At 49.7% G+C, this 9,716-nt stretch overlaps 1 protein-coding gene across 1 annotated transcript in view; it reads left to right on the top strand.

The window, feature by feature from the left end:
• Nucleotides 1–2,383: 2,383 nt before the first annotated feature.
• Nucleotides 2,384–9,716, top strand: part of PTEN (phosphatase and tensin homolog) — a 47,489-nt gene continuing 40,156 nt past the window's right edge. Inside the window, exon 1 of the mRNA XM_082052922.1 lies at nucleotides 2,384–2,914. Within this exon, the coding sequence (XP_081909048.1) occupies nucleotides 2,836–2,914 (79 nt within the window). The 5' untranslated portion in view covers nucleotides 2,384–2,835. The remainder of the gene's footprint in view (nucleotides 2,915–9,716) is intronic.

Raw genomic sequence — 9,716 nt, 5'->3', positions numbered from 1 at the left:
ATTTCACCCTCCCTTGCCTCCTGCTCCAGCCAGACTTCAGCACCCCTCTGAAAAGCTGTTTGAAAATGGAACGAGACGCTGAATTTATCTTGCAATTTTGAATTCCTTTTTGCTGTTCCTCAGAGAGGAAAAGTTTTGTAAAGTATTGCCTAATTTATGTACGCAAAAATTGGTATTTAATATCTCTTCTCAGGCACACGGAGTACTACGTTTTATCCAGTTTTTCCTACTTGCCAGACTTGCTTATTAACCACTTCCCCATAGCATCCAGCTAATATGCAAGCCCTATTTTTCTCCAAGCTGCCCTGCTCAAACGTATTTGTTGGGCATTCCCTGGGCAATGCGATTACTAAGGAGACCACGGAGAGATTTCCCAGTCTTCGCTGGGGTCCGGCAGCTCTAAGTCTCTTTGGCAAGGTGTCTTTCCCTACCAGCCTCCAAAACATTGCAGCTGGGTGTATGAATTAAACCCAGGATCTGTTCTTTAGGGAGATACCTGCCTGGTTTACATCCGCTGTTTTTCATGGAGAGAAGAAAAAAGGGGTGCATGAGTTCCCCTCTTCCCATCGGGCTGGTCATTTCCACAGTGTCTCTTTTCTAGTTTTATAGGAAGTGGTTTCATTTTCCTTTCATTTCTGTTCCCTCTGGCATTTTGGAATTGTCCTTTATAAAACAAACTACTGCCTTCTTGATCCCTTCGAAGGTGTGTTATCTTTGACCCCCATGGGATATCCTCACGTTACTCACTGTCCAACAAGAGAATGAAGACAGTATTTGTGAGGAAGGCAAATTTATGAATTTGTCTAGTATCCCTGTTTCTTCAAACGTATGACCTAGCAAGCTGATCCCTTCGCAGACAGGGGAGATGGTGATTTCCAGCAGATTCCATTCGTGATGCTTTACAGAAGTCAGACATTCCAAGCCACTTTAAAATTTTGCTTTGTATTACCCCAGTAGGCTAAAATTCTACCTGTCTGTGCACAAAAGGGAAGAAAAAATCACACACTAAAACCCCCAAAACATGCCCTACCGAACTCTGAAAAAGAACCTGATAATAACTGAGACTACAGCCAGTATTCGTATTCAACAATTCAGGCTGTGACGGGCTACCTGAACCATAATTTTCCTGCAAATCGTTAGCAGCAGCAATTCCCAAAGGCTGGAGAGTTGTAAGCACAGAGGTTTTCAAGAAGGCTCATGCGGAGATGTAGAGACAGACTGTGATCCACGGGTGAAGGAGTGGGACACAAAGCCCCACAAAATAAACTGTTTCAGAACAAATAGGAGGCCTTGGTACTTATTTTAAGCTCCAATGGTTGTTTGCTGCTATCCTTATCTACAGGCATGCCGAGTAAAGCTATAGCTCAATGCAAAGTTAAATGTATCCACGAGGTGTTACGTCTACATCTCCCAACCCCGCTCGGCCCCGGGCGCCCCGGGCAGCAGGTGCCCGCCCCCGCTCGCTGCCCCGGGCCGGGCGGCTGCAGGGGGCGGTAGGTGCTCACGGACGGCGGCGAGAGGGCGGGCAGCGGCTCCCAGCCGGCCCGGGCCGCTCGGATCCACTGGGAACCCAGCGCGGCGGCGGAGAGGGGGGACGGACGAGTCGCCCCCCGGCCATGGGGTGACACCTCCCACGGGGCTCGGGGGCCGCACCGTGTCGGTTACCCGCACCACCGCTCGCCCTGGGCGCGGCCTTTGCCGCAGCGACCCGCGCTCCGGTACGAACGCTGACCCCTCGCAGGCCGCGGGAGCGCCAAGCGCAGGACCCGCCCCGCTGCCGCTCCGCTCCCCTCAGGGCCGGGCCCGGTGGCGGCGGCGGGGGGCGGGGCCCGGCCCGGCCACTTCCGCCCGCGGGGGAGGGGCCGCCGCGAGCGCAGCGGGCCGCCCACGTGACCCGTCGCAGCACCGCCGCTCGTGCGGCGGCGTCTCCCTCTCTCTCTCTCTCTGCGTGCCTCCCGTATCCCTCCGCCCGCCGCCTCCTTCTTCCCCGCCGCGGGACGGGGGTTGGGTGCGGCGCGGCGAGGGGCGGGCGGGACGGCGGGTTGGAGCGAGGGAGGCGGCGGGGCGGGGCGGGGCGGCGAGGTGGCGCGGGGCGGTGGCTCGCCGGTTCGCGGGGGACTACTTTGTCTATGCGGCGGAGGTGGCGGAGGGGGCGGGGCGGCGCTGCGTCCCCTCTCGGAAGCTGCAGCCATGATGGGAGTCTAGCGCTGGCGCGGCGCTGCTGGGCGCGGAGCAGGCCGGGGGTGATGAGCCAGGCCGCGCCGCCGGCCCGCACGCCCTGAGGAGCCGCCGCCGCTGCTGCCGCTGCTGCCAGCCCGCCGCGGAGCGCCCGCCCGCCCGCCCGGCGGCGCGGCCCCACCGCGCGGCTCCGGGCCCGCCGCCGCTACCGCCGCCGCCGCCCCGGGCGGGGAGCGGAGCGGGGCGGAGCGGGGCCGGGCCGGGGGGGCGCCCCGCGCCGCTGTCACCATTGCTGGGGCCCGGAGCGCCGGAGAGCTGCTCTCTCCGCCTCCGCCTCGCTCACCTCAAAGACGGCGGCGGCGGCGGCACCCTCAGGGACTCGGCCCGGCTCCGGACCCTCCCTGCTCGGCCGCCGCCGCCGCTGCTCCCGCCCCGCTCGGCGCAGCGGCGGCAGGAGGAGGAGGAGGGGGCAGCCGCCGCCGCCGGGAGCCGCCGCCGCCGCGGGGGGAGGCGGGCCCGCCCGGGGCTGAGCCGCCGGCGCTGCAGGCCCCGCGCCCGGGGCCGCCCGGTGGCCGCTGGCCCGCCGCCGCCTCCCGGCCCCGCGCCCCGCCGCCCGCCCCCAACGCGCTGTCCCGGAGCGGCCCCCGGCTGCCAGACATGACCGCCATCATCAAAGAGATCGTCAGCAGGAACAAAAGGCGATACCAGGAGGATGGCTTCGACCTGGACCTGACCTGTATCCTCCCGACGGGGACGGGGCCCGGCACCGGGCGCTGCACGTACAGCGATTGCATCAGACCTGCGCGGCGGTTACCTAACGCCGCCGCTCCGCCGGGAGCCCGCCGGGGCTCGCCCGGGCCGCCGCGCCCTCCCCCGCCGCCTCGGCCTCCTTTTGTCCGGGCGGCCGCTGAGCCGGGGCCCGGCAGCCGGGGCGGATTAACGGGAGCTCCGCGATGGCCAAGGATTAACGTTAGCGCTCCGTGGCCCGCCTGCTGCCACCCCCGTGTCGTGGAGCTGCTGTCCCCCCCCCGGCCCGGGAGCCCCTGCTTGCTCCGGAGCACCGCGGGTCTGCCACTTATCTCTGCCTGTGTTGATTTTTCGGCTCATAGCAAATATGCCTGTCCTGCCGTGACTCACGTCCAGAGCACTTTCTATTTTTTTGTTTTAATTTTTGATTTAGTAACGGCTTGAATTGCAAGTATAATCGTGGCAGGCCTATTGCTTTAGTCTGCGCGGCAGGAGAGGCGAAGCCTGTGTCCTCTGCCCTGATTTCCATCCATTCAGCACAGCAGAGCTTGTGCTCGGTTGCAGTACAGTGCAGCAAGGTTCTCGATGACAAGAAGTGGCAGTTGCTTCCACCAAATTTTTTTTTTTTTAAAAAAAAGACAACTCTTCTAACACGATGTGTGAACCACGTTTTGACATAATCTCAGATACAGTAAACACGAGGATGTGTTACAAATGAGAGCATGTTGGGTGTTGTCGAGGGGGATTGTCAGGAGTGTAATTCTGGAGTGTGTAATTAGCGTGCAGTTACAATGGTAGAGGAGCATTGCTAGTGAATGGTTTTGGTCACCTTTCAGACAGATGTGCTGTAGTGGCAGCGGGCAGATGTTTAATTTTGAATCCCTTGCAGAGTTAAAGGTATGTAGCGGCTGTCCCACGGGCATGGTCTTCTCTGTGGTGGAGAAAAATCATTGAGTTTGAGAGGTTTTGTAGCAAGAACTTTGCTTAAAAATCAGAACTGTCCTAGGAAAAATTAATGTTGACAGTAGTATTCAGAGCTTGACTTATCCCTATAGAGAGAGTGCTTTCTGTTCTGCAACATGGTCAGGGTGAAATTCATTGTTCTTTGGAGCAATCATGCTCCTGGCATAGCAAATGTTACAGATAAATCCAGGATCAAACCCGCTAACATCTGTAACTAGTGCAGAGCTCGTGCTGTTGCATTAAGCCTTGGCCTAAAACTTTGGTGGCTTTAAAGCAGCCTTAAAGGTTCTTGACTTCAGCAAGCGGCTGCTAAGCTTTTCATTATAAAGCAGTGGCTCTGGTATGTAATTCCTGCATTCTGTTTGTGGTACTGATAAAATATAATATTAGGCTTGTGTACTTACTTGTTTGCACTTAGTTGTTCGGTTGACCTACGACTAGGGCAGTTGTAACGCTGACCTGCCGACAGAAGCTGGAGTTAAAGTTTTTGATCCTCCAAGTGCCAGAAACTTCAGGGTTATGAAAGGAGTTAAATGGTGACAAAATGATGAGGTTTTGGAAGCTGAAGAGTCTGGTGTTTCATGGATCTTTGCCCAGATGTGCCACTGGTGGGGAGAGATTTTCCGACTCAAGCAGATCTTTTTAACCAGTCATCTGCTCCCAGCAAGAAAATTGGTCAATGTTGAGTCTGGATTTCTCGCTTAAGGTTGCTAATGGTATGTCAAATGGAATTTATTGCTTATTTTTCACTTGTTTTGTCTTGCTAATTCTGTTCTTAGCATTTTGCATTAAAAGTAGGCCACTGATCGCTGGGCTTAGACTAATTTTTTAAAAGGAGTGGCTAGCTGCAATTTTGTAGTGAAGTTAATGACATTTATAGAAAAGGTGGCTTTTTCATGATTGCAAAGATACCTTTGGAAGATGTTTTTTGTAGCTGCACATTTTGAACAGATAATGCCCGAAGACTGCTGCCTGTACAGTATAATGGCTTTGCTTGAAGGCTGACATTGCCGCAGAAGCAAAAGTTTAATGTTTTATCACTTTGCGCAGGCTTCTTGGAGACGTTCATTTTGCAGGGCTTTGATGGGATTGTTGCTTGTCGTAGCTGGAAAATAACGTATATATTTGTTACATAGATGGAGGACCAAACTGGGAGTTAGCTCTCCAACTGCGCCGTGTCAGATAAGAAAGACCACACTGTTAGAGAAGGCATGTGGGGAAGAGCAGGAGGGCTGGGGTTTAACTTCTCAAAGGTACTTCTTGTCGTGTGCTGGAGCTTAAGACGTCGAGACTGAAACAAGCAACCATCCGCATTCCTGCTGTTGGTTGGCTTTGCTTCCCTGTGCACCTCGTGTCCTCTGTTAGAGATTACTGGTTATTTCAGGGTAGCTGCTTCTGTCAAGCCAATAGAAAAAGGTTGACAGGAGTTGGATAGCCCAGTGATTAGGGCATTTAGCTGGGATATGGGAGCCAGAGGTGTGGATTCCCCCTGCAGGAAGTATTTCTGTACAAGCAGTTCAGAGGTGGTGGCTCCAAAATCCTCAGTCGCTGGTGATGACAACCTGGGCTTTGGGAGGTGGAGAATCAAGTGAATCTGCGGTGAATCCAGGTGAGGTGCCTGATCTCCAGCCTATATTCAGTCGTCTGTCTTGTCTTCTACCGATCTTTGAGAGAGGGTTCGCGTCTCAGGTGGACAAAGCCTTGTGATCTGTATGTTTTGGTCACAGCTGATTGTCCCGAGGTGTTGCAGGGAATACTGGAGTGCCCAAAGGCAGGCTGGGTTGGGGCAGGAGTGCCAAAGTCCCCTTTGAGGACCGCTCTACTGAATCCTGTTAAAGCTGGTGCGGATTTACTATTATTATTATTACTACTATTATTGTTATATATTATTAATACGTGTGGTACAGCACATAAGGCTTGGGACTCTGGGTTCCTGACCAGTTGGTTAAGAATTCTTCCTGTGTGGATAATGTAGGATTTTAGGAAGGGGAAACAGTGACTTCTCAAAACCAGTAGCTTTACATACACAACGTGGAAATAGTCCCGTGTGCTAGTTAGGAAACAAGTGTCTTTAAAAAACATACTGATGGTACTTTTCATTGAATCAAGTGTTCTTTTCTCTCTGAACAATCTTTTTATACACCTCTTGGAAAAAAATATTTTGCAATTAGAAGCTGAAGGGGTTTTAAAGGCGGGGAACTTAATCTTTTTAATACTTTCAGTTGTTGTATTTATTCCTGATATATTTGGATTTCTATTTCATTTCTGTAATACTGGATACCTTTTGATGTGAAAGAGAAGGAAAGTTTGGATTAATGGCTTTCTTCTAAGATGGCTGCGTTTCTTTATGATGCAATGACCGCTACGTTTTCCAAGGCAGTATAATCGTTGATATTTCTGAAATTATGCAGCTTGGTTGTTGACCATTTTAAAGCAGAGGACAGTGAAGAGACAACGTCTTGCACGTTGCATTGGTTCCTTGTGTCTTGAGAGGCTCGTGCACAACTGAGTTTAGCAAGTGGCTTAACTATTGGAGACTAAAGGGGGAAAATTTGTGTAACCGTTCCTCGTGCCCATTATAGCTTTGGTTAAGCTTTGTCTCAGATTTCCAGGCCTTCTGTTATGCATGAAAATGGCCATTTAGGCTGAGCATAGGGCAGAGCATGCCTACCCTCATGCTTAATTGAAGCATCTGTAGCTCGTGACCTACATAGTGGTATAAACTGCAGCAATATTCAGTAAAGATTAGATGCTGGGTGCAGTTTGTTTATGAGCCTTGTGTGTAGTTTTTAGCATAGAAGGCTAAAATTGCAAGTGGAAGCTTCTTAGAGTATCGTGCTGCTTTATGTTATTTGCAGTCCTAAAGCTCTTTGCATTTGTAACGAAATTTTAAACTATGTGACTTCACTGAAAATGGCTCAGCTTCCAGGAAAAAAAAAACGAATTAGTGGCATGAGGTACGTACCGCGTTTAAAAATGGAGCCCGAGTTAGAAACGCCGTTCGTTTGAAATATTTGGTTTCATTTTAAAATGGAAGTTTCTTGGATGTTTTGTGACAAGTTTATCGGTGGCAAAGTATTTCTTTGTTCTGGAGTAAACGATGTTACTGGTAAGAGCCCGACAGACTCGTTTTGCTCCTGGAGCCTGCAATGGTCTTGGCTTTTGGATGAGGACTTCGTGCTGGTTTTGCTGAGAATTCATCGAATGAGCCTGTTTCATTGACAGCAGCAAAATGGTATAGGATGGGGACTCTGAGTTTGATTCAGCTCCCTGCTTGCTGCAGGATGTATTTGATCTTAAGAAAATTAAGTCTTTCTGCACTTAGCAAGGCTAAAAATCTTTGAATAGTCCAGGTGGAGAAGCAAGGTGGTGATGGATGCAAGTGTGTTCATGCATTTTCTCTTCTGGGCTTAGAGACGTGCTGGATCGCCTTTTCTCACAACCTAACCAAACCCAAACCCCTTTGACATATTGCCATAGGACGTGCATATTTGCGGATAGCATTATTTGATGGTCAAAGCCTACGCACAAAACTCGCGCTGTCCGAGCAAGCGCTCGGTTGTGCAACCCTCTCTGCATCCACCCAGAGGGACCCCGGCCCTTTCTGCCCCTCTTTGCCACTGCAGCTGCTCCAAAAGGGGCTTAAAGATGCTGGACGAATTACAGCTCGTCTCTTTGCGCTTCCTTAAATGTAACGCAGGCTTCCTAATGAACCTCCTCGATCTTGCATCATCAGAAATTTTTAATCAATGTGCAGCATTGCTGGAGATTGTTTGCGCAAGCTAAACATGAAGTTAAAAAATAACTGCTTGTGCACAATTTTACACGGGCAAAAGCTGTAAACTGAGGAATACAGCTAATGGGAACACCTTAGGAAATTTTCTTAAACTGTGGCTTTTTAGAAAAAAACACAAGCTAATGTTTGCTGAAATTTGTATGCTTAGTTAAGTGTGTGTAATTTTCAGAACATCCAAAGCTTTGCTGTTAAACCTTCAGAAAATGCTGAATGAAGTGCAAGCTTTACTAGGACTGATACTCATTTTAAACTCTCCTTTTTTTAAGGAAAAATCCAAGTTTGTTGTCATTATCTCATATATTAAGACTGAGGAGGTGTTGGCACTTGAGACCCTTGAGAAATGATCTTTGAGGCTGGTCAGTGACTTTGGTGAGGACAGTTAGGTCAGCGCTGAGGACTTGTGAAAATCCCACCCCTTAAGCCCTCGGTTTAGCTCTCGGTGTAACTGGTTGGATGTGCATCCACACTGGGTCCAACTTAAGTCCTGAAGGAGGCTGGGGAATTTTCCAAGTGCATCTTTCGAGGAACTGGGGACAGTCAGAAGGGCCTTTCTGTGCTCAAGGTGACTTCCACTGTCTCTGTGATATCCTTGTAGGATGATTTGGACACCTAAATCCCTGTGCGTTGCAGGGGGGTTGGACTAGATGGCCTTTGAAGGTCCCTTCCAACCCAAACTATTCTATGGTTCTGTGATCTTTTTTTGTTGGGGAAGCATTTGATATCATTTGTTCAATAATAGCATGACTGCCAGAACATGTTTCATTAACACATTATGTTAAAAAACCCATGCTAAAGAACGTAAGGCCGTGCCAAAACTAAACTTCAGAATGCAATAACTATAAAGTTGAAATTTCTGTCTACCGAGTTGCTTTTGCCAGTTGTGAATCTCTGAATAGTTTCTTAAAGGAAATGATATTTTTAATGGATTAGTTTTGTTGCCACATTAATAGTCCATAAGCTGACAAATTATACCCCTGATACCTTAGCCTGGAGTCTTTCCTTACAACACGTTTAAACAAGAAAATGGCTCTTGTGTGATGATTTAAGGGACAATAGTTGTGTTAGAACAAACTGGAAGAAAAGGGAGGGGATAGGCAGCTGAGCTGTCAAATCCCTTAATTACGTTACAGACCAAAGTTGCTGTCGTTAGTCATAGTGAGCTCCCTTTTAAAGCCCACCTCCTTTCTAGCTGGAGCATCCAGCGAGTAATCTGGAATTGGGAGCTACACATGGTCTCTGTTCATTTACTGTGCCTAATGTAGGGTGGAGAGTGAAGGTTAATTATTGTGTGACTTTTTCAGAGGGGTGAATGGGATGTAGGCTGGAGTTGTGAGTAGTGATTGCTGGATATGCCTGATACCTCGGCTGAAATATTAATATCAGGGTAGTTGTGGGCTCCTGTGATGTTTGGGAATCAAAGCTGGACACGTTTGTGCATTCACGTGAGTTACTGGGGTGGTGATTTCCAGCCTGTAAGAAGGGAATTTATTTTGCAATATGGGAGCATTCATAAGTGGCCCCATAGAGCAGGATCTTTTCTGAAACACGAATGCTTTGTGGGTGGTTGACTCTATTTGGGGGTCAGAGATTGCTGTTCATTTTTGAATGTATTTAAGTCCCAGATTGATATTTCAGATACAAACAAAGCCTTGTTCCGGTTTCTAATTCAAGCTTTGCTCCTGCAGTCATCTCCCTCCTTTACCCTCTCGCCTGTGAGGCCCTGAAAGAAGAAGTGTTGCAGGATGGAAGTAAATAATCGTGCAATTAGGCCTCATATCATGCTGCATAAATCCAAGTTTTCTTAATAACGATTTTTAGGCAATGTGGCTAATGTAGTGGGCTCTGTGATTCAAATGCTAATTGGCTCTGCAGCTAAAAAAATGAAACTCAACTGCTGTGTGTTTGGGATGATGACGATTGCAAAAGCTGGCATTGTTCCCTTTAAAGATGAAGGCCCACCAGCCCCAACGTGCAGCAGTGCAGAAAAACTGCTTCATATCCAGTTTTTTATAGTGGAATGCTTAAGAAACAT

This window comes from Streptopelia decaocto (assembly GCF_964273445.1).
Source record: "Streptopelia decaocto genome assembly, chromosome: 5".
NCBI lineage: Eukaryota > Metazoa > Chordata > Aves > Columbiformes > Columbidae > Streptopelia > Streptopelia decaocto.
The sequence above is the reverse complement of the archived record's forward strand: the minus strand, read 5'-3'. Positions and strand labels throughout refer to the sequence as shown.